This window comes from Cloeon dipterum, chromosome X (assembly GCF_949628265.1).
Source record: "Cloeon dipterum chromosome X, ieCloDipt1.1, whole genome shotgun sequence".
NCBI lineage: Eukaryota > Metazoa > Arthropoda > Insecta > Ephemeroptera > Baetidae > Cloeon > Cloeon dipterum.
The window spans coordinates 13,831,600-13,859,591 of NC_088790.1; the positions used below are offsets into that span (position 1 = coordinate 13,831,600).

The following is a 27,992-nucleotide window of genomic DNA, read 5'->3' on the forward strand; positions in this document are numbered from 1 at the left end:
ATTGTTTTTTTTTAATTAAGTTTTAAGTATTTGCAAGTATATATAATTAGAAAATAACACGCTCTAGTTTGTATTATCTTCTTTGTGTATTATTTGTCTTAGTGGAAGCAGCTCATTGACCGAGATCAACTTTTTCAAAGATATCAGAAAATTTCTTTCACAAGAAATCGCTCCATTTTGTAGCGATTGAGATTGCAATTCAACTGAAAGGCCTAGGTTACACCTTTGGAAACTTGGGTGTCTGTGTGTCCATTTCCTCACAAACTGTACTCTATAAGGAGTACTTTTTTTAATAAAATATAAATCCACCGTGCAAGTCATCCCTAAAGATTTTTCATTCACAGATATATCAGGAAAAGGTTGATCGTCTCATAATCTATAAGGATGTAAAGAAGTTGGAGAAATAAGTCTGAGGATAATTTTATTTCAGAAATAATTCCATATATTTACACAGAAATAAGTTCATATCTTCTCAAATTTCTATATTTACAACAAAAACAGATAAACAGCAAAAAGGCCATCCAATTCCAAGGTAATAAAATCGCTTGTTGAAATTAAAAGGACAGTAAAATTGCGATTGTTAAGAAATCGCAAGCGAAATCTGTAAAAATAATATATAATATTAAATTACTTGTTGAGGAATAGAATGGCACTGACAAGGTTATAAACATCAGCTGAGGAAGCTTAAACTGAGGTTCAAATTAGAAAATGAAGGGAGTCGTACTGGCTAATCATATGAACGAACGCAACTGTTAAAAATCACAATGGAAATGCCATTAAATTACAATTATTCGAGTCGGCCCAGGAATTAAAATGAATACTGTTGCTCTACGTTTACATTTACACAGTCTCCATCTTAGTTTGGAATTATTCGTTTCGTTCGGGAGAAGCCCGGCTTTTTCCATCAAAACCTACTCGTGGACGGGATTAGTTTTATTGTCTGCGTGAGGAGTTCAGTTCAGTTCACTTCACAGACGAAGTAGGTCTCGAAGGAGCACGGCGTGTCGTTCCACTTGAGCCCCTTGCCGTCCCTGTTCCACAGCTCCAGACAGTGCTCTTCCTCGCCGTTCTCGTAGCGGAAGTTGTTGGGCTCGCCTGCGTTCCAGTTGGTGAATGTCAGCGGTCGGCCAGTCGACATCCAGAAGAAGTGACCCTCCTCACCCTGGTCGGTGCCCGACGTCCAAAAGTGCTCCAAGCCAAAACCTGAGTCAGGAAGTAAATATCGTTAAACTATTTTTTTTGTTTATTAGGAAATTTTTAAAGGAGCAATACTCTCTTATGGTCTCAAATAAAGAGCCTGGAAATTCATTCAAAATTGGACAATACCATAAGGTATATAATATTCAATTCTCTCCGAATCGCGCAAAACTAGAATTCCCTCCCGTCTGCAGTTAAATTGTGTCCAAGTTTCCCTTGAAATATTGCAAAATGTATGTGATTTCAAAGTTGTGTGTGTTGTAGTATAGACTGAAGTGTAGCTAGAGATTAGAGAAGTGGTAAATTTTGCCCCTTTTTTACTCTCGAGTTTCAGCGGGTTGTTCGCTAGCACCTACAAATGCCTACTTTATAATTTCTGATTAATGAGATTTACATTCTTTTTAAAAATATTTATCAATGTGCATGAAATTGTAAGACAAAATTTGGGATGCCATTGAGGCAAAGAAATTGTCAAAATTGTGATAAATTGTTGGTTTGGAAAAATAAACCAAACTTAATTGAATCAAATTTTCATAAATGCTTATGCTTACGGGAGTGGACTGTGCAAATTTATTTGTAAAATGAATGAAATCATCATTTCCTAATACGATAAATTTAAAACGCCAAACCTTTTGAAAAATATTAGCTGTATAATATGCTGAGCCCTCTGTGAATATACACATACATGTTTAAACTTATTTATCTGGACTCTTCCATATTAAATAACAACTATAGGAGAAATTTTAGATGACACACACAATTAACAATTCAATGGAAACGCTACTCGCATGAATAACAGATCGTTTTTACAACAAGATCTTGAAACTGCAAGTACATGCGGACATATAGCTCCTTTTCCGATGTATTAAAGAACATTAAATATTTATAATTTATTTATTCCCGTGCAGTTGTGCTTTTAAAAAGAGTTGCGGTTTGTTATGAAATTTATGGATGTTAATTTTCGGGGATGACAGCAAGCAGTACCTGAGTCTCTGATGTGCTTTTCCAACTGGTCATTCTCCTGCTGGCTGGAAATGGAGGCCAAATGCATGCCGTGATACCTGCAGTACTGGGCCGATTTGTACCAGTTGGCCTTGCGAGAGGGACAGAAGAACCAAGAACCGTTTTTACAACATGCCATGGTGCGAGACAGTTACAGTAAAGGGGGTAAAAAGGGGCATTATTCGCGAGGAAGAAGAAACCACCGAGAGTTAGTCTTTGGCTGGCAACCTGACCGGCCCACGAACCTTGAGAGGCAATCGTCTCCTGCAGGAATTTGTTCTCCTCCTCGTTGTCGATGGAGGCGAGTTGCATGCCGTGGTAGCGGCAGTAGCGGTTCGCTTTGTACCAATTGGCCTAAAGTGCGTTAAAATTGCAGAACAATGCCCACTTTTGTTCACAATGAATCGAGCCTTTTGAATCGTGCAAAGCGTCTCGATCGAAACCAACAGATATGCAACCTGTTGAGCTTCAGTGATCTGCATGTTGCATATACTGACTTTCGCAGGCGCTTTGCCAAATCAAGGCCGTAAATGAAGCATGAGCAGATTTTTCTTAAAATAGTCTCAATCAACTGAACTCCCCAAAAAACGTCCAGTTATCTGTGCAAGGTACGAATATGAACTACTTTTTTAATTTTTAAACTAAAAATTTATACTGCAAGAAGGGGATTTATGGAATACTTGACCAACATCAAAAATTTGTTCAAGATAATCACAGATTCAAGATAATAGGAAAATGAATATCTGGATGCAGCGATAAATATTTTTCAAGATTTGAAAGTGTTTTTAAAATATGAATGGAACAATTTCTGATTTTATTTAACTAGATCATATTTTTCTGTCGAGCATCCATTTAAAATATTGATAAAATATTAAAATAAAAATAAAATAACAATTATTGCTGGCCGTAATTCTGGAAAATGGAAAATTAAATGAATGGATTAGATTAAACTTGCTTTAGGCCAAGCAAAAGCTTTTGACCAGACAAAGGAAAATTAAAAAAATGAACAAAATCATGAAAAATAAATATGTTTCTTTTAGGACCACAAAAAGGATTTTTTCAGATAGTACAATAATTTTAAATTTAAATTAAATTAAAAATACGACTGCGTCCATCCAATTTAATGCAAATATCCTGCTCATGCCTCTTGGCAAACCACAAATATCAGGAGCAAGAGTTAAAACTACTCTGGCTTGCAATGTTTAATACCTTGAAGAAAATACCAAGGTAGTATCTCTTTTCGCCAAGTTTCAGCAGCGGCATCGTCCACCTGTTGATGGTGTTTGACCCCAAACTGTCGTCCACGCAGTTGGAGCAGTCGTTCCCTGAAACAACGCGGAACAAACTTTCAGCTTGCGAAGGCGGTGGATTTGCAATTTAAATTACTCTCTGAAATAAGTGTAGCACACCGTGACTTGCTTGTCAAGACAAAAAAAATTGAAAAGCAAATTCAGAGCACCAATGTATTTTGTCTGTTTATTCAATATTGCTGAGCGACACACATTATACATAAAGTATATTATTAAAGTTGCGAAATTCAGACTTCCTGTTTGTATTTCGGGCTATTGAGATGATAGGATTGAATTTTTAACGAGATGAAATTTGGCCACTGGCGCTGAAAAACGTCGTTTTGACAGCTTTCGCGTCATGGCTGCAGCCAGAGGCCAGCCGGTCATTTGACAATACGGGTTCCTCTGTTGTAATCACCCATGACACACAACATCGCTATTGATTTTTGTTTAAACCTTGAGTTAAAAACGAAATGAATTATGTTTGTTTCTGGTCCTCATTTAGATTTGAATTTGACCTTTTTTCAATTTATACCTTCAATCAAAGAGGTCAATATTTTGTTAAAAAGGCTGCAAAATATTCCCTTTGCTCCCAAAAAAATGCTTGAAAATTTGCTATGAAATTTACTATTCAAACAAAAATGAGTTTCTAAAAAAAGATCGAATAATATTTTTGTAACTAAAAATTACACCTTAAATTTTGGACTCAAAGTTTGCTCTCATGCCTGGAGTTTCAGCCTGTTTAGTTAGTTTTTGCAATGGTTTTACAATAGTTTACATGGTTTTAGGCAGTTGAAAGAGTGGTTCAATAGTCGTATCACTGTAAGAGCCGTGCTCATTTGATGGTCCCGCAACGATTGGAAACTTACTGTTAGAATAAATATTCGATTGTCTACATCTCACTACCCTGGCAATTTTTCACGCTTAAGCAGAAATTTTAAATAAGTTTATGAACAGATAATTAATTTAACAGGAAACCTATAACCCGAATTAAAGCAAAAATCAAATGATAACATTAAACGAATAGAAATCAAAACCAATCATTTATTCACCTGGTCACAAAAAATTCAGATTTATTATCTGCTATTGGCATTGAGTTCGCAAATTTTTCATCCACAGCCTCGGATAATTGATAAAAAATTATCAAACATAAAAAAGTTGCGGAAAATTGCACTTGTGTCCGCGAGTGTAACTTAAGACACGGACGCAGCCTTGAATGTATGTTAGTGAAATATATAGTGCCGCGGCGTTATTAATAATAGGATTTTACCGTGTGCCGAGGTGTGTAGGGTACATGTATATGTTCACTTTCAAATTCCTCTGTGCTGCGAGGAAAAGAACACATGCGTGCTCTCAGGCACTACTCGTGCGGCAGGTGGGCTGGCACTCTACTTGAGAGCAGAGCTAGCAAGGTCGTGCAATTGGACAAATTATTTGACAAGCGGCCCGCGAGACTGGTTATTGATTGGTTCGAGTGCACTTTGGAATTTTGATGGAAAACTTTCACTGTTGACACAATATTATGAGGAGTGTCCGTTTGGAATTAAAGAAATGATCCACTTGGGTGGCGCTAGGTGAGCTTCAACTGGAGCTATTTACTCTGTTTAACTGTATTTAATTAATAGCAGTTAGCTACTTGACGTACATTTATGACTGATAATAAGGTCAGAAATTGAAAGTCTGAAGTTTATGATTGTTTAAGAGCTATCAGACGTATATATCTGTATTGCGGGCTTAAAATAATTTTTTGTCTGTAAATCTTTTAGAAGGTAATTTCTAGGTTAGGATATTTACCGCATTTTAATAAGTTGCCCCTGAAAATAGAGGCTAAAGAAAATAAAAAGGCTCAACTAATTACTAATAGGTTAGGAAGTGTTAACAAGAGTTTAAAATATTTTTCTTGGAGAAATAGCATGTGACATTGAAATCTGATTGGAAAAAATCGGTCAACAAACGGAAACTCTCGACACAGAGCTGATTAATTTTTCTTGTCTTCAGCGTCCTTATGAATATTCACGTTTTCCATGTACTTCCCCGAGGCTAAGCCGTGAACAATTATTACAAATCAATTGCGAGGATAGAAGCAAACACGTCCGCTCACTCTCTTTCTCTACCTGGTGCAAAAAATGACCACTACACTTTGTTTGCATTAATAAGTATCCATGTCCGCCACCGATGTATTGCACGAATACAAATAAATAAATACTTAAGTCGAAACATCTGACCTGAAAAGCAAGCGGCGCATGAACATCCAATAAAATGTGTTGTTGCTTTGATAAAACAGAATGATAGGGAATAAGAAGTTGATGGGAGCGGCTCCTCTGCTCCTACCGTCTGGCTCATTTCAATAACAAACTGGGTGAGATAATAATAATATGAGCCCTTCTATTATATGGTCAATAAGATGAGCTGGCACTTCATTAAAATAAAGTGCCGTCGGCGGTCGGTTTAATTGAATGGTAAATAACCTGACAAGGAATTAATTACAATATACGCGGTCATTTACAGCGTTAAAATTTCTCTCAGCTTGGCAGCGAAGGTTTCAATTTTCGCCAGACAAAAATTGGAGAAATAGAAAACTATTTGGTCACAATAAAAAATTATTGTTCACCAACAAGACTTAAAAAGCAGCTGCCTCGTGATTTAAATGAACTTAAAGTACATAGAAGAAAGATAAGAATTAGGAGAAATAAAGTTGAGAAAAAAGACTGTCTTTTCAGATTATTCCGTTTTCGTTTTTTTGCAAATATGTTTTTTTTCCAACAATAATTTTTGATTTGATAGTTGTGATTAGAACATTGACTTGCTATGTTCAAAAACAAATGTTTCTCGATACATTGTTCAACATTGTTTAAAGTAAGGAAATTCTGAATAGTCATTTACATTCTCGTTGGTACAGTTCTATAGAAGGGAGAGTGATAAACTCCCTTTTTCCACGCGTTATAAATAACTGCATTTTTACAGCGCTGATTTCTCCTTAAAGGTCGTAAAAATGCATTTTGCTCGAAAACAATTGTCCACTTGCCTTGACAGCGCGCGACAACAATAATTCTTGCTGCAGAACAAGACAGCTGTCCAGTGGCGTGAATTATAAGAGTGGTTTTTTCACGTTGGGTGTATGCAATGAAAACTTTCGAGAAGAAAGCAGCGAAGAGTATATATAAATAAATCGCAATCCAGCCTTAATGTCAGGCGTCCGTCGCTCTAACATCCTCGTGATCGCGCCGAGGGAAATTAACTGCCGTGCAAATTGCAGAGCAGTAAAATAATTTCAAGCCCCTGGATGCGATGAGATAACAACAATCGAGTTGAGATAGGTGTGCTCTGTGCGCATATCACATACGCTTTCCTCTAATACCCTCGTGTACGTGCCTTCATTAAGTTTCAAACGCTTTCTCTCTCTCTCTCTCTCTCTCTCTCTCTCTCTCTCTCTCTCTCTCTCTCTCTCTCTCTCTCTCTCTCTCTCTCTCTCTCTCTCTCTCTCTCTCTCTCTCTCTCTCTCTCTCTTTCTGGAGGAATCCGTGTGGTTCAGCGCAAACCCACGATCGGTGCAGATTTTGTCGCATTACGCACTAAAATGGACCGAAAATGAGGATCAACGGACTGGTTTTGTCTGCCGGCCACTCCAATTTCTAGCTCAAAAATACGTTTAAGAAAGTGATGTCGTTGAAAGCTCCAGCATCCGGCGGGCTACCTGGTCAATCAGGATTTTTATCACGTTCGATCCGCCAGCCCAAGCACTTCTTGGGTTTATAATAACTGTCATTTAGGCAGCCAATCATCTCGCCACAGATCAAATTTGTATCAGATGAATAAAGCCAACAGAGGTGTGTCCTCAAGGTATGCCCGGTCACCAGATGACGCCGAATAAATCAATATCAATTTTACTATCGACACCATAAGCTTTTAAACGTCATAAATTTATGACTGGATTTTTTGCATTGTTTGATTTGATTATTGCAATAAAGTGTTTTATTAATTGATTAATTAAGATTTTACATGAGAAACTGATTTTGATGTTTATTTAGGGCGTGGTTTGATCTAAATTCATATGTAAATATTGCAGTCTAGTTTTGTAACTCGTTCTGTAGCTTTTGTCAATGTTCGTGTGTCCTCTCTCTAAACTACTTAAAATAAGTGAATATTTTGTGTTCAAATTAAGCTAAATTGCAAGACTAAAACAGTATCGAATTTAAAGATACTAAATATCAGTACAAATCATCTCTAAATATAATTTGGAAATTGTTTATATTTTAATGTTTGCCTAATTTTATATAGGAATATTGAATCAATTCAATTTCATTCACTATTTACATTATTAATGTAGATTAAATATATCGAACAAATAGACTGCATTACGCGGAACCACTCAAGCCAGATCAAGAGTCGATTATAGTGCGCGGCTCGTGCAGAGTGCACGTTAGCTTGACTAACTAAATAGGCACTCTCTCGGCAATGGAGCCCATCTCTCAACTCAGTCAGCTGCGGCGCCGGCGATTTTTCATGCTCTGATGCAAGCCGAGGAACGCTTTATGGCATCGATAAAACGTGTTTGAAGGTGCGCACATATTAATGTGGTTAGCCGGGTGCAAGGCGAGCAAGAGACGCCTCTTGATGATGTTTTTCAAAGGGCACGAGAATGCAGACGTCGCGCCGAGGTAGGAAAGAAAGTGCCTCGCTCGCGCCAAGCAGTGCATATCTCGGGCGAAATCCACGTGGGTGGACAGCAGGACATGCTGACGTCTTTCTTTTCAATACATTGTTCCTAGAACAATGCTTTGAGTTGATATAATACTAGCAGTGAACGTTCTGAATTTAAAAATTGGTAAGACTTCCATTTTCTAGGTCGAATATAATTATTTAAGTCAGATAAAGGAGCTTCAATTTGTTGTAACTTGAGCAGACGAGTAAAATCCCGAACTGTCAAGCGTGAAAACCTAGCAAAAATCAAACAAAAGTGTGCTAAATTAGCACAAGGTAGTAATGCTACTTAAAAACAAAAAAAAACTTTGTCCTGGCATAACAGCGGAATGTCTATTTAGAAAATAAAATATTAATTTTAAATTTGCAAACCCTTAATTGACAACTAAATCTAAAATACTGCGAACATTTTAGTCATTTGAATTTTTCGTGTTAAGTAATTAAAATAAGAGCTACTCCGTGCAATCAAGACACTTCAGCCGATATTTCTTTGAAATTTACTCAAGATTTGTGAAGTTTTCTATATCTTTACGTGTTTTTAATGGCTGTTCAATTGAAATATTAGTTTATCAAACTACAAAGTTTTATAATAATAACTGTATCGTAGATAAAACATATTTATCAATTTTTAGTCCATCATTGTATGTTTAAAATAAAACCTCTAGGAAGCAAATTTCAGTTTCGAAAGTAACTAAAATAGTAGATTGCAAAATAACCATTTACAGATACCGCAAAGTGGATATTTTCTGATAGAGCTATAGTGGTGTTTGTGATTAAATCGTCCATAAGGGACAATTAGAAAGCATGTTCTTGACTATCTAATATAGCGCTTTGTCCATAGTTTATGAGGAGCTCTTCCACAATTGGCCATCCGCCAAAACAATCAAAGAAAATTTTCTTTTCTCCCGAAGGTATTTTTGTGAGTGGTTAAATTATGGGGACTGCCTGTCGGCGTATGCAACCTGCACGGCAGGTCACTTTTGCTCCCCACTCGTCGCCGCAGCAGTCTCCATAAGATTAGTAATGAATTTTGCTATATTTTTTTAAATCGAGAGTTTCAGCGAGATATTTGCTGACGCTTGTGCTGGAAATGTCTAATTTCTCCCAAAAATGCAATGTTCCGATGGAAAAATTACATAAAGTAGCGACTCGCTTTGGAAAATTTAATTCAGGATCAGAAAACTGTTATTTCTATTATTCGATATTTTTACTTAGCCATTTTACAAATTGAATTACGCGATTGTGGTGGACGCAATGAAAATAAAAACACAGTTTGGCATTTAAAAGTTTAAAAACCATCAACAACAGCAGATGTTTCGATGACGAGTCTATAAATTACCCGCGAAAACAAGTTACGAGACAGCAAAATGTGAAATTCGCGACCTTATCAGTTTCGCTTTTCTTGAAGGCGAGAGACAGCAGTAAAACTTGACCTGACCGTATTTTAAATAAATTTAAATCTTTATGTTTTTTTCTATGAAAAGCTTAACGTGTCTAACAAACTGATCCCTTACAAAGGGGTTGTTGAAACTCACCCCTGGAGGCTCCATAAGCGATGGAGTAGAGGCTCATGGCGACCAAGATTCCGCATCCTAGTCGCGTCATGATGGTGCGTGCAGCAGCTTTTTACGGAGCAAGAAAAAAAAAGGATCGAGAAATTGGCGCGTGGTCGGCGCAACCTGAGAACGGAGCGGGTTTGTGCTTCAGCAGGTGAGTCCGCTCTCCAACTGAAGAGAGAAAGTGTAGGGAGCCGCGCTGGATCTGCGCTGCTGCCGCTGCCCTGCCCCTCGCGAGATGAAGCAGAAAGAGATGTGCCTGCAGGTCGACCTTGATTGTAAGGCCGCAGCCAGTTTCGTACTTCATACAACACGCCTGATTATCGAACGTGCAGACACAATTTATTTTTCCTCTCTGGCCGAGCACTTTTGAGCCTGGCCGTTGGATTTTGAAGGGCTCGAGCCTTCAGGCAGACGTCTTGTGCGGCTAATATGATCATTAATTATAAACTCGACAAACTCTGTGTAAAACAAGACAAGATTTACTCATTCTTTTGTATTGATATACTTCTAGTTTCAATTCATTAACCAGCATAATGGTTTCCTTTTTAAATTTAAATCAATTGAATGGCGCTACTCTGCGTGGAAAATTAATTTAATATGGTTAGCTATTAGTTAACATTCTACGAGAGAAAAATTAATTGGCAAGTTCTTCATTTATTCAATCAATAAATTCAAATAGAATATTGGTTCAATTAAATTCAAAATCGATTATATTTTTTACTATACAACCATTTTTAATTGCCATGTTTAATTTTACCTTAGTTGGATTAATAAGATAATAAAATCTTACTATAAATTACAATATTACAGGAAATTGTCAATTTTTTGTCATTCGTGTATTTTTTTAATAATAAATTTGACTATACTCAATCGTACGAGGGAAGGCATTCTCTAGCTATACATACCAACGAGGAAAATTTAAGAGTCTGAAAAAACTGTAATCATTTGGGCAAATTTCAGTGAAAATGTAGTTTGCTTTTTCTATATTTAAATTTTGTCCATTCATTTTTATATTTCTTTGGAGTGCATTTGTAAGAAGCTAAAAGTAAAAATTTGCTTTAGTCATAATTCAGAATTGAAGAAAAGAAGGGATTAAAAAACGTTCTTTTTAATTTAATAAATCCAAACATGGCGTAATTTTTGTGATAAATTGCGGCAGAAAAAATACGGTATTATAAACAGCTCCGATCCTGCAGTAAATTCCAATTACACGAGCAAGCCCGACTCTTTATGATCATGGGCGGGCGTTCATGAAGACTGGCTCTTTGAAAGCCGTCTGCGAATCAAGGCATGCACTTAACGACTGTGCCAAATGTCAAAACAAAATCACATTTAAGCTTATTCAAAATTGAAAGCGCACTCTTTCAGTTACAAATTGACATTATATTTGTAAACTATGCTAATATGTATATACAGCAATTAAACTAAATTTTCCACCACCTGCAGGTCAGTGATTTTACCTTTGATTTTTATTGACTTTGTGTTTTATTGCCTATAACGCACTCTCTTTTGCCTTTAAATTCCAATCTCTTTCTGAGTAAAATGATGCTAAAATGGCCTTCAGAATTGCAGCAATGTGCTCTTTCTAAGATTTGCGAATAAGAAAGAAAAACCTTCAATATCAGTGAGCAATTACTCATATTTCGGCCAAAATCTCCTGCTCAATTAAGGGGGACCTTCTCCACTTTGCGAATTACCAAGTAAATATTTTACGATACCTACGAAGTTTGGACTAATGAATGAGATTGAAAATAAATGCTCTGTTGATCTGTTAACTCAATCAAATTTTTTTAGAATCGATATAGTTTAAAAAATGTTAATGAATTAATTCATTAATATTCAAATTCAATTTTTGGGGAGCTTTCAATTCGTCTAGTTAAAAAAATTTGGAAGAAAAGGTGCTATCCAAAATTTGTTTTAATAAAGCGCAAACGTACTCTGCAAGTGATTTTTTTTAAGTTTCCACGGCTACAATTTATAAATCTAGTTTGTTGGATGTAAAATACTTCGATGGTAAATTTGGCACTAAATTAACTCACCAAAATCGTACAAGACTGATTGAACTTAAAAAGAACCAATGATGAACTGTACGTAGACGTATCGTAAATATTTTGCTTTAACTTCTAACTAAAATATTTTATTGTTAAACTTTTTTGTTGCCTAGACTTCTAATGTTAAAAATTAACACTTTTTCTTGAAAAAATGTAAATACAGATGCAATTTGATATTAATAAAAACATAAAAATGTTTCGAGCTGCTCTTGACCCTCAACGCAGGCCAGCGCTATTTGAACTCATTGTTTTAAACGGGTTTAGTTAACTCATTTTCTCACGCTGTTTTTGCAGAATCGTGCTTTGCTAAACTCTTGCCGAAATAAATATCCGCCCATCAGTCAGAACCATTGTTCGCGGGCTGAATATTCCGCAAAAATTGCAACACCTTATTTTCTATTCCCATTCAAATCGTATCGTGGCCGAGAACAAGCAACGCCTAAAATAATCAGATTAATTGTGTTGCGTGAACAAGAAATCGAGACCGTTTGCCAACTCTGAATAAATACGCTTGTTTGTGTTCAAGACGCGTGCTGCAAACGGATGCGACTTTTAATTAATCGTGCGTCCCATCAAGATTATTGCCAAACTGTGCAACACATACATGAAGAAATTCCTGCCTTTGTACGTAGGAGAATCGGCGAAATCCAGGTCTCGACCCTTCGACCTGAGCACGCGCTGCAATGTAGCATGCGTTCGTGGAAACATCGCGGGAGAGTTCCTCATGATATTGGCAGGTGAAACGCGTTGTTGGAATGGCTTTCAGGTTAATGGATGGTCAATTCCATCTGTTAAGACACTTTTTTTAGTGTTTTTCTACCGATCAGAGCCTAGCGCAATAGGATAGAAAATGATTGGGCAGTGATAAACGGTCGAAATGAAAAACTCTTAAATAACAATTTTTTTAACATTTTTTGGAAAATAGTAGAAAGCTCTATTTGCATTTGTGCACAATCCAGTGCAAATATTTCCCAATAGATAATCTTTATTTTTGAAAGTTTTCTCATTCGATCAAGGAGAATGGTTGAGTGCACACTTTTTCCGCGTCAAGTGCAGGTTGGCAACACCATCAATTTCAGGCAAATCACGTTTCGGTCGTCAGAAGAAAATAGCTTCTTTAACTTGCTCAATTTTTCGCTATCCACCAATTATTCCAACTCGAGCAGATTCACGGAATGCACATGAATTATGCTCGCTGAATAGAGTGATTTATGCGGCGTGGTACATCCTTTTTCATATTTGCATTCCCTATGAGGGAAAGGGCAGACGCCTTATTATGAGCGCGATTACGAAAGCTATAAAGGATGATCTCTGTTATGTTGGAAAGAAAGGAAAGTGAGAGATTGGACAAACATGACGGTGCATAGTCAGTGTGCGCAAACTGAGTCGATTATTTTTGAGTAAGAGCTCAAGCAAAATACGACTCATTGTGAGCATTTTCTCTTTCAGATTGAGCTTTAGGCCAATTTCATAAGTTTTTTGTATTCTGTTTTTGCATTCATGCAGTCCTTCAGTACACCTTGCAATAAAAAAATGTCTAAATTTCATACATGAACGGAAAGCGTCGTGTAATGTAACATCATATTACAATTTTTAATATTTTAATCGCTTAATTTTAAATATGATGCTGCACAAATTAAACACTTCTCAGCCTATTATATAATTGAAACCCTATATTTGTCAAATCATTCAGTTGATATGATTAAATTTTAAACAAAAAATCTTAAATTCAGCGTTTAACTCAAGACAAATAATTTTATGTTATGACGCAGTAGCTTTCAAATAATGAAAAGAAAAGCAAGCATTATGGCACTGAATGACTTTGAATTATTAATTTTTAATAATCTGCCCACGTTCCTCATGCCAAAAGTGACAGGCTCCTGTTGACTAATTGCATGGGACAACTAGAAATCTCCCAAGTACCAAACTGTCCTTTCTAACAGTCACCACTCTCCATTACAAATCACAATCCAGGCCAAATCTGAAAGGGTTAATTCGGGCCAATTAAAACTCCGCCTTGCTGTTATCGACACGAGCACAATGCAAAATCGCAAAGATCGATCTGAATTCGATAAGAACCTTTATTGAAGGTGTCAGATTTCGTCTCTCATTCGTCAGATGACGTAAATTGTGTCGAGAGAGATACTTGCGAAAAGCCAGGTTGGGGGCACAGGGTCATCTCCAAAGAATAAGAGTGCTCTGCATCTGCCCGCAGGCTAAATCTTCCTTTCGAAATTTAAGACGATCTCTCATCAATCTTAAAATTAAGCATTTCAGGTTTGAATATCTTTCTTTTTTCTGTCGATTCATCCGCTAGTCACACACTCACACGCGGAAAAAAATTACCTAGAAGCAGTGAAAGCTATCTCCTCTCTTTATTCTTTATTGCTTGACATACGCAGAAAATGAAGCTTTTAATAAATCTATTACGCTGGTATTTCGCCGCCGGAGACACGCAGAAATCGTTTTTATTTATCCGTGCTGAAGCTCGCGAATGTTTCATTCGTCCCTGTATGCAAATCGCGTGATTTCATTCCACACGCTAAATATTGAATCTACAGTTTATTGTATTTACCATGATTACTGAAGAAGAGAAAGGCCTAATTTGCAATAAAAAAAATTAAAGTGTCACAAAACAACGTTTATTTTTATCAGAATTTCCAAGTTAATGAAATTATTCAAATTATTGAACCTCTATCTTATTTTGTATTTGTTTATTTTGTGAGTAATCTTGGTTAAGATTTTCAACCGTGTGAATGCAATTTGTAAGCTTTGTGATGATATGTTGAGAAAATCCTCGCATTATATCTTAAAAATGCGGAATTCCTTGTAAAAAATTAGCATCACCTTATCATAATCGTGAACTTTCTGTCAAGAACGATCTTGAAATTCGCACGTTTTACAGTTGTATCGACGGTAGCGTCCTTTGTTTTTTCGTGCCAAATCTGCATAATTAGTTTTGAAGTCCTCTAACTCAATAAATTTCGTGATCACCTTGACTCTCATTCCAGCGCCTGAACAATTGGAACAACTTACGAGATTCCTGTTGTGCTGCGTAATTTGCATACTAGCGCCAAATTTCACGGGCAATTATTTGCCGCCACGTCGATCAAAAAACGTGTCCAGCGATTTTCGATACTTAATAAAATTGCCACCGCATCAATTCTCTTTCTGCCCGCCGGCCACAATTGCTCACTGCACTGCTGACACTATTGAAACGCTTTTAAACGATTTACTCTGCGCAATTAAATGGTCCAGCCAAATATATATGACCGATATCAGGTCTCTTTGGTGAAATCACTTTGGCCTTGAGAGCGGGTTTAACGCGTGTTTACTCTAGTGTGTAAGTAGTGCTAATTTCATAATAGGGTTTAAACTTTTTGTCTAATTTTGCAAGAGTTATAAAAATTATGAACCCATCAAGTGCTCCAAAATGAGCCGTAAATCTAGAGCAGTTGGTTAGTAAACAGTAAAAAAAACTAAAACGTAATTAGACATTTTTCAATAAATGTTAAATAAAGTTATATGGACAGTCAGATACCGATGGTGATTTTTACGTACGTAAATGGATAAAATCCCAAAATTAAAATTTTACTGCATCCTTGTGAGATACATAGACGTGATTTTTTACTAGTTTATGATTTTTCTGTGTATTTTTGTAAAAGCTTGTACATATTGGAATGGCTATATTCAAGCTACTTAAATAATTTTTTTTCAGTAATTTTATTTCTGCTAAATAAAATGAATCTGAATTTAAAATGGACTGTTCTGTCAGAAAATCATCTGGGGGATTTTATCAGAGCTATACCCACTTTCCATTTTTAAAGCGCATATGTGCATCAGACGCTTTTTACGCTTTACTTCTCTACGCGATACCTTTTACATTGCCTGACTTGCGCACTTGGACCGCTTGTGAGGAATCTGTGCCCATTTACACCAGTCACGGAAGTCATACATATTTCATACTCACGCGCAAAAATATTTGCGGTTTGAAAATCAAGGCTGCATCAAAATAAACACCACAGACGAGCGCAAAAACCAGTCTGCCTAATCGCTCCTAATGGAAATGCCTAATTAAAAACCAGCTCCCCGAATTTCCTCATTAAATTATTTCGCGCTTTGATGCTCCGTGATGGACAATTTTCGGAATTTCGCATTCGACCTTGCTGCTGGCCAGACCAATAACAGTAAATTAAGCCGCCTTCTGGATTTTTTCTAGATCTTCTTCACCAGAGCGTGAAGACTTGTCGAAAAGTCTGTAATTGACGGCTTTTGTTGCCAAACAACAACGGGGGCCGAGCGAGGCTAATTCGACGCAGTCATTGAGCCGATTTCAAATGAGAAAGTGTTTGAATCTCGCCCTGAGCAAAAATTCGCTCACAATTCGCTCCCACGCGTGACGTAACCGCGCAAAGTATTCGGCCATGGTCAATGTTAGCGTCTTGTCCAGCAGGTGTCCCACAAACCTGCCAAGGTCTCGGGTCAAAAGGTCAGGTGAAAAAATTACGTTTGATGAATTCCACTGAGGCTAACTTGCAGGCTTTATTAACTGACAGCAGCGTTTGGAGATGAAAAGAAAGTTGATACAGACGACCTCATCACTGTCACTTGATGTTTTTCAAATTTATTAATGTTTCAAAGACAGCATTAATTAAAAATGCATTTCCTTGGCTACAGAGGAACTTTCATTTTGCTCTGTAGATTAAGAGCAAACATTGTTAATTTCTCCTTTTTAATTTGGTTGCTGAACGAGATTATCTTACTGAGTAAGACAAAAAAAGGCATGATTATATCAAACGATTTCCAGAAAAAAAATCTCGGGACATAAACAGAGGCCACATCCTGAGGCGGTTATGGCTGATGAAATAATCTAGTGATAAAAAACAATGTTTCATTTGAGAAACGTTACACAAGAATGAATTACAATGATTTTATAGTTAATTGTGAAGAGAAATTCAAACCGCAAACTATTTAATATTTCTTCCGTAGCAGTAAGAAATGTTTATATTTGCATCTAAATTTAAAAAATGAAATAAACTATTATAATATTTTAAGTTTCAAATGTTTTTATTCTAAGTGAAATGAATAATGTTGCCTAAGCAAAAGCGATCTTATTATTCCGAGTGCAATTTCAGCGGCTATGTGAAAGCTGTTGATCCGCAACTAATTCTGGATTTCACGCTTCACTCCTCTAATTTACGATGCCGCCACCGCTTTGCCGGTCGAAAAAGCAGCTCTTTGGCATTGGATTCACGTCTTACGTGATGCTGAAAGCTGAGTGAGCGCTTGGAAATAATCGCAATTAAATTTCCTACATGACCTAGCAGCAGATGACTTTCCAACGCGCCATTTGATCTTTACAGGGCAACAATGAACAATATTTTTGCATTGTTGGCTCTAGAAAGTGGTCCATATTGTATCTATTAATCTGGCCATAATATGTACGCATACAACTCATTCTCTAAAATTTGCGGATAACTAATCAAGACCAGGTAATCATTAAATTTCAGATTTTACCCGATTTCTCGAAAAAAATAAACTATTTTTGTCCATGCGTTATTTCTGTTGGTGTCCCTCTCGTGATCTGATCCATCCAATAGTGTTCGCGGCCAATTACCCTTATTTTGAAATAGATCATGCTTTTCAACAGGGAAATAGTGCAAACTTTGAAGCCAATTTCCATGGAAAATTTACTCTTTGCCTGGTAAAAAACCCTTTAAGATTGCAATAAATATCCTCTTCAACAATGGAGTATAGTGACATTATTTCAAATTCCAATGTGAAATTATTCCATTAATAAAGATATTTTCACAATTTCACTCCTGAAGAGATCGATTTCAAAATAGCTCTATTTCCTCAACACAGGCATTCATTTGAACCAGTGAATTCGAAAAATGCGCTCTCGTGTAAACAAACCAAAGGAAAGTAGCTTCTCGCGTTACTAACGCCTCGTTTAAGCATATCTTCTTTCCATTTACTCCTCAAGTTCTATAGCAGGAAAAAGAAGCGTGGCATAAATACGCATAGAAACAATTAAAACTAGTGCACGAGAGAGCGTGTGTGTTGCGTTCTTTTGCGGCTCTAATGTCAAGTTCACCTCGTTGGTCAGCGGCAGCAACACTCAATTATCGCATTTCACGAGCGTGAATGTATCTACGTGCATTCTTAATTGCCTCTCACCGCGCTTGTAAATCAACGAGAGGAGTAATGCAGCTTGTGCGTTAATCAAATTGACGCATGTGTTTGAGACAGTTTCAGATTTTCTGCTCGTAAATCTTGAATATTCATCATCCCCAAGGTGATGAAGTAATCTGGTTGCCTTGGAATTTGTATAAAATCAAAATGTCAAAATTAATATTCAAGGAGAGCGTGGCTCATCAATAAATTTTTGCAGAATAAATTAAGAAAAAGGGGAGGACAAATTTAAATCAAACTTTCTAAATAAATACAGAAACCCTTTTAAATTTGATTTTCACATTCGGCGTCTGAAACGAGAAGGTAAATACTTAACAAAATCACAATAAAAAAAACGCTAGAGAACATTTCAAACTGACGCTTTTGATTGATTTGTGAAGAGCTATATTTTTTAATCAATCTACACTCCATGGCGTTCGCACATAAATTTTTTTCTTGAACTTCTCCCTGCTTAACATTTTCTAATTGTTGCACTAACAGGAAATATAATGGCCTTAAAAATCTCAATTAAAAATTTACCCATCATTTATTTTTCAATAGCCTAACAATTTTTAATTTAATTTCTAATATATTTTATCAAAAAATTACTTTAAAATTGTACCATAAAGAATAAATACGAAATATTTTGATGTTTTTGCTGAAGAGTGTGGAAATTCAATTAGGCTATTTTTGTTCTGACCTTCTTCGTCGTCGTAGGAAACGTGTGAGCTGATTTGCTCGGATTCATCTGAGTCGAGCGCCTCGCCTGTGTCCTGCTCGGCCGAATTGCCGGCGACCGGCGGCGCTTCGGTCGTCACCGGCGTCAAGTGCGGGAACAACTTTTTCTGCAGGTACTGCGCCAGAATTTGCTGTGTGATTCTGTTCTGGCGCGCGACTTCCGTCCCTGCAACCACACAGAACACATCAGCAAATTCAATTCGAATAAAAATATAAAGACAATACATTTTTATCAGCTACAAAAGAGCTGTGTGTGTTTTCGTGCTCGAAACGATTTATTTTACAACATTCTCTCCGTGTTTTGTGGTTTTAACTTTTTTGTTTAGCTGACTTGTAACAAGACAAAATCACCTTGGCGCCGGCCGCAGGTGTGGTCGTGCTCAGTTGCTCCTCTTTCGAGTTAAATAGAAACTGTCGCATGGCAGCACTGACATTTCCGTAATTTGAACCACGTTTAACTCCGAGCTATAGACATCCAGGAGCTTTTTCCTTAACGCATCATTTGATAATTAGTTGAAAAATTTCGCAACATGGATTGAATTAAAAAAAAAATAATTTATGTGAGGCACGATAACTTCTAGGTCACTCGTGTTGATTAAAAGCGCGAATATAATCTTTCGTTGTTCATTTGGAATATTTTATTGCGCTGCTATTGTCTCACAGAGCACGTTTCCCTGGTACAAGTCGATTTTCTCGAGAAAATCTTCCTCTTGGCGACCGCGGTCACGAGTGTTTTGCAGAGGTGTGCCTGCAAGACCTCGCCTTCCCAACAATGCACCGGCCAGACACAATGGTCCAGAAATAAAAGTGCACGTTGAAATGAAAATGAGAAAAAGAAATCAAGGTCGTCGAGTGAGTGCACCTCTCGGTGCGAAAAATAGCTTTGATCACTTCTCGCGTCCGATCCTTTTAAGGACGGGGGTCATTAATCAATCGGCGTTTAAGAGCAGATGCAGCTAATGCCTTGTAATTAATTCGCAGGTGACAACCAAATTGTTCCTGGAAAGTTTTCACTCCACCGGTTTCACTCTCTGTTTTCAGTCTTGTGACACCTTTTGAACTTTATTGCTACGCATTGGAATTGCGTCGTTAAGCTGCGTTAATAAACATTTTAAGAGCAATGTCGAGACGCGTTATATTTCACGCCCTTTCACGTACAATTTGTCCGTATTTTTCGAAGTGGTTTGGCTTTAAAATCATTTGCATCGCTGATGGTGAGAGTTACTCTCAATACCTCAACTTAAAATTGAAGCCAAAAAAGGAGAAGTGTTTTTTAGCACAACATAAATTAATACATCATCGCAAAACTCTCTCCTCACACAGCGATAGGAGGAATTTAGCTAAATTGTAAAAACGACCTTACTATCATTAATATGCTTGCTAGAAATCAGCGTAATTGGCCTTTTATTTCATTTGGCTGCGCAAACTATCAATTTTTCTCTTACAAATCAAAGAAGCAATTTGTCAGCCGCACTCAAAGGTCAAAGTTTTATGGCATCACGGATTGTGCATCGGTTTTGTTCAACATTTTGCGGCGGCACCATTCATCAACCGACATGGGATCAACATCATCATCATCATCGTTGGCTGGCTAAAGAAAGCTATATGTGTATAATAATTTTTCATCATTATCGCGCGCATCAAGGTTCGACGGTTGCGGAATGGCGAGCAAACCGCGTAATTGAATGGGACTCTCGCAATAAAATTGTCCCACATTCAGCCACATTCAGCTGCAGCGAGTGAGTCTACTGTGTGGTTTGCTCTACAATGCACACACATCAAGCCATGCTTATTTTAGGGAGTAATGAGATCATCCGGCGCTTGACACCGCACTGACTTTCCAACAGCTGCCCCACAGCGCCCACGGCACCTTGCTTGCATCACTACAAAAGGAGAGAGAGAGAGAGAGAGAGAGAGAGAGAGAGAGAGAGAGAGAGAGAGAGAGAGAGAGAGAGAGAGAGAGAGAGAGAGAGAGAGAGAGAGAGAGAGAGAGAGAACACAGTGAAATTCACCATGTCACCTGTGTCCTACGCACAAGTTCGCTCAAATGGTGATAATTCATGCTTTAGTCGCGGAAACTCAAGGTCAGAGTAGTTTGTGGTCACCAAAATAAACGAAATTTGTGTTGTCTTTCAAAAGACAAGCCTAGAATCAATGTGAAGGCTGCAGTGATGACACCTAAGCGGTTTAAATGAGAAATTTTCAAAAGAAACATATTGAAGACAAAGATTTTATTTTCTTGCTTCATTGAAAATCAATTGAGGTAGAAAATTAAAAATATTAAAAAAGAAAAAAAACATAATATCCACAAATCAGACAAAATTCCTAATTTTCACAATTTTAATTCCTTAAACCTGCCTAATAAAGTTTATTTTTTTAAGTTTCTGCCGATTAAGGTTGTCCGAAAAATAAAGTGGTGATTTTTTGCACGTTTCTAAGTTATGTGCTTATTAAAATAAAAAGGAACACAACTTTACTTGACCTTAATTTCCATCAAATTTAGACAGGTATTAAACGGTTTTGGGAATTTTAAATAATTCTGTGGAATTAATATAGATGAAAATTTATAGATTTGTGTTCTTTTGATTTCAATCTATCACACGTTTTGTTCAAACTCGTTCAATGGTTTGCCTATTTTTTAAACCTGAGACATATATATTTTCTCTTCTATCATATTCTTTGTTATACGCTGATCAGGTTCATTCAATAACATTGTTCGATTCCACTAGTGATTTAATAAGCTGACTCATGAACATGCAAAAGGCTTCATTAAGCTTGACATGAACAGTATGGATTTTTCTAAGGTGAGATCACTTTTTAAAAAGCAGGTGTAATTAATCAACGTCAATCCAAAACGAAATCGAAATTGCCGGCTTGAAGCAGCTTTCTCACCTCTTACATCCAGTTTTAAGTGTCTCACGCCGTGCATACAGGAATTGCAATAAGATCAAAAATAAAGGCTGCCATTTTTCCAATTGCAAACGAGAGAAATCGAGAGTGCGTGTGTGGTCTGCGTCCGAATAATAAGAAATTATACGAAATGGCCTAGTAATCATAAAATTGTGAGAAGAAATTAGTCAGCTTATTTAATATTTGCATTGTTTGGAGGTTTGGACTGCTTTTGAGGTCAGCAACTGGTGGTGGACGCACCTTTCTGGATTAGAAACCAAAATTGTTTTCCTATGCAGCCACAGCCAGCTGGCCTGATCAAATTTCTCTCATGGGATTAAAGTTTGGTACAGCCCATTGATCTGTTGTTGATCACAGGTGAGAGATAATTAGTTTAAGCAGGAGAAAAATAGAGCTTTATTCATTGTCTAAAATTTCTCCTCAACAAAAAAATCGACGTAAGAAAGGAGAATCGTGTGTCGTCGCAGCTTCTCACAGTGCATAAAATCCATCTGATTTATACACGCCACTTTTTAAATTACGGTCTTGTCAAAAAGGGTGAGTTACTATTAACTCCTATTTATGCTAATGGACGTCACGACGCGTGAATTTTTAGTTCTATATAGTAATTTCACTTTCTCGCTCCATTCTCAGCTCATCAAGAGAGAAAAATAATCCCAAAAGTTGAAGAAATAATTTATATAATTTCAATGCAAATTATTCAGAGGCGCGACCTGCGAAATTTCTATAATCTTGTGCGACGTTTTTCACTCAACTATATAACAGCATTTGCGTGTATCGCGTCACTTTCTTATTTCCATCCCATCGGCCGAACAGTTACAAAATATAATTTGCTTTTTATATTGCTAGAGAAAACGCTTTTCTAATTTAATTGTGACGTTGCGTAATGAGCAGGAGGAAAAAAGATACTATTGTTTGTTGATTTTAGTCATTAGGAAATTTTGCGGCTTCGGCTAATGAGCGTTTGTAGGCCGCAAAATGCGACCAGGCGTTGAGTTTTCTTCAATAAGGTACATATGCTAATGAAAGCTATAAAAGTATCGCCGAGATTCATTAGCAAGAAGAAATTTTATGCAAATCAACGGCGGGAAGTGAGGTAATAAAAGTGGGTTCATCGGAGCACGGATTTTGGCCCGGTATGCAAATTAATTAGCAATAATGACATGACCAGCTTACTTCTCAGACAATTTTTAGTACGCTGATTGAAATTTCATGCTCGTTTTCACGCCCAATAACTGAATTCTTCAACTGTATTGACAGCGATTGTCATGTGCACATGATAATTAGTGCAGGCATACACTTCCTGATACAAAAACCTCAATGTACCGTGTTGACTGCTTAAGTGACAGTTCGAAATTTTAATGAACCAGCGATTAAGCTACCTGAATTTTTAAATCGCAATCGGTGACGTGAGAACATGTTGTGTGCACTCACATCAGTAAAAGTTGTTTCTCAATTTATATACTTTCATCAGTCAGACGCTTTTGGCATTTATTTATACTCTCTGGAATAGATTAATTGATCAAGAGCGGGGTTTAAATTGAAGGCGAGTGAAAGATGGAATGCAACAATGCAATTGCGGGCGGGGAAAGGCTGAATTTTCGCATTTTTCACCATTTCAGTCAGCACGTGCGTTCGGCACCTGGGAAGCCAGCTGCTTTTGACGTTTATTAAAACAAGAAAATCTCGGAACAATGCTTTGATTAAATTATGCATGCAGTCACAATCAGTTAAATTAGCTCACTTTAGAAAACTTGCTTGGGGCTAATTATGTTGGATATTGGAAAGGAGAACAAACCTACCCTTGTTGATAAAAATGAGAGACTAGATGTACTTCATGAAATTACTAGCTTTAAAAACAACTCAATTATTGGGTTAATTAATATCTCTAGATTTATTCCCACAGCTTGAATAAATTATTATTAGTTATTCCTTTAATTCATTAAAATTACAGAGTTTATACGTTTCACCCTTTTTCGGGGAAATATACTGAAATCTTCGCAAATTTAAAGATCTCCAATTTTCACGCCAGATTGTTCATAATAGTAGGCTGTCACGTACATTGAACCCTAAGTCGGTGTGCGTGCCTAAATTATGCACGACCGCGACAAGGCCAATTTGCCAAAATAATATTATTTGCTCTCAACCCTGATTCTATAGTTGCTACCAGCATGATACGTGAGCGTTTTACGATCAGCAACATTTTGTGCCAGAAGCAGCAGGACTCATTTAGAAACCCCAAATCGCACTGGCTCTCGCTTTCTCGAATGGCGTTTCGCTTTAGAGGCAAAACCAGCTCAAAATTAATGTGCAATTTGTCCTCTAATGACACACCCAGCAGAAGCAGCAGCATATTTTTATAAAAGATACGGATCGCCCTTGGAATCGTCCTCAGCTGGACGAGAAAAATACAAACTGGTCATCGCCTCCCTAGAATAATAACTATTATTTTTACTTGCAACGACCGTTGAAATCTCCATGTGTAGATAAAAAACAAGTATTGGCCGTCAACAAGAGACGACAGGTTGCCAACTAAAGGGACACGGCCAAAAGGACGTTTCTCGCTTGCTTAAAATAGAAAAAAGTCGTGCAAACAACATCAACGCATTGGAAATTATTTTGACGCAGACGCTTTAATTCGAAACTTGTTTGGGCCCGGAACTTTCACTGCCAAACTTAAGCTCCTGCATCTCCGCGTATACTATCTCGAAATCTAGACCTCAGTTTTCGTGGGGATAAGCTTTAAATCTGTTTAATCAGAAAGGCAAACGAGAAGTTTATAATGATAAAATGATATAATTAAATAGCATTGATTTTTATCAATTACGTCATTGCTACCCATTGTCGGGCAGCTCTCAACAACGTTTGAAATAAAATGTTCTCTGAAAAGTAAAAACGTACTCTAAGTGATTTATTTCAATTTTGGAGTTTTATGTCAGACGATCAAATTCATAAAATTTATCGGATATACAAAACAATTTTATACTAATCTAATTTAACTAATAACAATACACTATTAATTTGTCTGTTGGCATCACGATCATTAAATGATACATCACTACATCATGTTAAGTCATCCAATTTCAAATGCATCACATTAACATTACTTTCAAATGGAGAAGGAAGAAATATTAAGTATCCTACTCGAAATTCAAATTTTTAATCCCGGGAAGCATTGCAAATTAATAAAATTAAAAAAATAATTGTGTAGAGGCTATTTTAATTGGTCAATTTCTAAAAAAATCAAGGGTTATCCATTAATGAGCTCCATGTTAATTATCATCAAGAAATTTTTAATGTTGACAATAGCAATAATAACCCTCTCGTTTTTATCGATTGAGAAAAAATGCTGCTAGCCTATTCCGGTGAAACAAGTGGCTCCTGCACCTATACTTGTTGGCCCCCATTGTTCTTCTCATCTCCTTAGTAATGGAATACGCGAGCTAGTAAAAATACAAATTTGGTCGTCTCGCGCGTTTAGCTCGGAGCAAGAAGTGCAAAAGAGTGTTCAATTGTTGGAGAGAAATCTGCTGGCCGCCGAAAAGGAAACTTCCTACATTGTCGGCTGCCGCGGAGAGAAGATCGCGGCGCGACCGGAGGCGCAAAAATTTCGTCACTAGCAACATAATCACGCAGCCGCAGAGAAATTAAAAGAATTAAATCATCTGTTAAAAGATCAGAAATAGTCCACTAAATTGTGTTTTTGCTCGTTAGTCTGAGTAAGAGATTTTTAATTATGCCGCACGGCATCAATCGAGTTGTTTTTGCAAGAATTTCCGTTCGCAGTGATGCGTCTGTCCGGCGCAGGAGAAAGTTTCCAGCCTGTTGGTATGTGTGTGTGTGTGTGTGTGTGTGTGTGTGTGTGTGTGTGTGTGTGTGTGTCTCTCTCTCTCTGGAGATCCGCACGCGGCTGCCTTCTTCTCGCCAGCCGCGCGCGTATGTAACACACCAAGACGCACTCCAACAGCACGTGCGTAAATACATTTTAAAGAGCGGCCGTAAAATTAGGCGCTTAGCTCTTTCTCTAATACCACAGTTGCAATGTGTGCTTGATCCTGACGCCAACTCGTAAAACGTGATACATCATATCTCTGGAGGATCTCCATGAGCGTCGACTAAAAAAGAAGGATCGAGTTTTCACATTTCTCTTGTTTATATATGAAGATTAATCTGATTCAGCTATATGTTTATGGCATAAATTCAGTAGCTGTTAATTTTTAATTAAATTTATTGGTTGTGACATCCAATAAGACTTGGACTCAATTTTTATTATATTTTTTATAATACTGATTTAAGTTAATTCTTTGGCAATTTTGGGAAATTGTTCTTGTCACGTAATTTTGACCAGCAAAATAAAATTAATCTTTAGAATCAAACCGATTAAACATTCTGATCTAGGCTGCTAATTGTTTAGTATTTTCTTTGTTTCATTTTTCTTATTTAACAATGGTTGTTGCACCTGGAAATGTTTTTCCTTATAGTCAAATCGAGTTTAATGCGCTAAACAATAATTTACAGAAATATATCCCAGAAAAAACAAGTCAGCAGTATTTAATAAGATGCAACCGAATGATAAATAGATTTTTTTTAAATATTTAAGAAGCACGTAATTTTCTTATGATTTATTCCATTCAAACAATAGAGACCATTCCAGTTTTCCCTCCATGTGCAAAAATGCAAAAGTGGCAAGGTTTTGTTAGTCAGCAGTGATTTTTTGATAGCTCCGTTGGCCCATTCTTATAATATTCCTCATTAATTTCTTTGAATTTTAGCTTGCACAAGTAAATATTTTTAGCTCACACCACCGCAAAATAAGAATAGGAATAGAGATCCTCTAAAATTATTTTATCTTCTCGTCTTATGTATGAATAATATTCCAACAAATTCAAAATTATGCAAAAAATGTTTAAATGATTCTTTTCACTGTAAATTAGACGTCACGATAATGTGTCAACAAATACTCAACATTTTAAGCTTTGAGTGCTTTAACAAGTTAAGTTTTTTGGTTTAACTCTTTTAAGATGGGTGACGACCCCCTGATAGTATTCAAATCGGTACAAATCCGTTACAGCTTTACGGACTTGTCATTTCGGTCATTGCTTTGAAAGAAAATCAAATGTAGGCGCAAATCAGCCCGCACTAGACCCCTAAACATTGTTAAGTGTTCAACAATGCTTCGCCATAAAAGGTGGCGCTTGAATTTGAAAATTTGAGCAGACTGGGCGTGAAAATAGCGAAAATTTTAAAATCTGCAAATATATGCTTCTCAGATAACTATACACTTTAAAAAGCACAAAATTAGAATGCTTTTTTTAGTCCACTTCTACTTTCACCAATTTTTTATCCTTTTATCTTTTCATCTCATCCTTAATGTGACTTTATTGCTTATTTCAATTTTCATTTTCAAGCGTAGAAACTTGTTCGAAGTCTCTCACAAGGAAACGCTTAGGATTCGACGTTTTAATTTTTGGCAAAGCCATCGAGTCCGTGTAATCTTTCGTGTGTTGTTTTTTGAACGTATATATAGTGCTAAAAATTGTCGACTTGTCGAAATTAGTAATTTTGGGAGAATTTAAGAAAATGGCCCACATTTTAAAATTAATTAAAATATAAGTATATATTTACTAAATTTAGCTTAAATTTGGCTTCTGTATATTGTTTTACCAGACAAATCAATCGGCGAGTCAATTTTGACGCTCGGGAAAAAATTTAAAAATTTCCACAAGGATCAGTTCCGGGCGTTGTTAGTCTTATCGACAATAATGGAGCTACGCGGCCTGTAAGTCGGCTCAGAAAGTTAGGAAACTGCATTGCATACAAAATTTCAAAATAATTTCGTCAATAACTAAAACATCGAATACTTCAGAATTTCCTAATCATAAATTTCTTCAAAATTTTACGTTATTTTTTGTAATATAAAAACAAACAAACGGCTTTCAAACAGGAAAGTGCTGATGCTTGTACTCACTGGTTATCTCCTTGCTGTTCCTATTGAGCGACGTCTGCTGCTCCGAAATGGGTACCAGGGCGCAGAGGCCGACGGCCAGTAGCAGCACGGAAACTGGGCTCATCGTCATGCCGGCCACAGCAGCTGATTGCGAGTGTGTTGACTTGAAGGAGGTCGAGCGGCGACTACGCTGCACGCTATAATATGCTTCCTCGGCACAAACACACGCGTGCGGAAGGAGTATGACGGTTGCCTCGGCTGCCCCTGCCTGCCTGCGCACCTGAGTACCTGAAGAAAATCGGAGTCGCCGCGGTAACTCTGCTCGCGCCGAGTGTTCGATTCCCTCCTCTCAATGAGAGCGACTCATCGCATCTCCAGTTTCCCAACTCTGCAATGCACCAGCGCTGACTTTTGAGAGCAAAGC

The 27,992-nt window shown here is 37.1% G+C and overlaps 1 protein-coding gene across 2 annotated transcripts; it reads right to left on the minus strand.

Annotated features, from left to right (window-relative positions):
- Positions 1 to 404: 404 nt before the first annotated feature.
- LOC135945982 (mannose-binding protein C-like) lies at positions 405 to 27,913 on the minus strand. Of its 2 annotated transcripts, none has more exons than XM_065493952.1 (5): positions 27,590 to 27,913; positions 18,674 to 18,877; positions 3,409 to 3,524; positions 2,445 to 2,553; positions 405 to 1,203 (listed from the first exon to the last, which is right to left on the minus strand). In XM_065493952.1, the coding sequence occupies exons 1-5, from the start codon at positions 27,696 to 27,698 to the stop codon at positions 959 to 961; spliced, it is 783 nt and encodes a 260-aa protein (XP_065350024.1). In that variant the 5' UTR covers positions 27,699 to 27,913; the 3' UTR covers positions 405 to 958. The 2 variants fall into 2 exon arrangements, with proteins under 2 accessions (XP_065350024.1, XP_065350023.1); XM_065493951.1 differs by lacking the exon at positions 2,445 to 2,553 and adding an exon at positions 2,182 to 2,290 and having other exon boundaries at positions 27,590 to 27,891.
- Between the last annotated feature and the right edge of the window lie 79 nt (positions 27,914 to 27,992).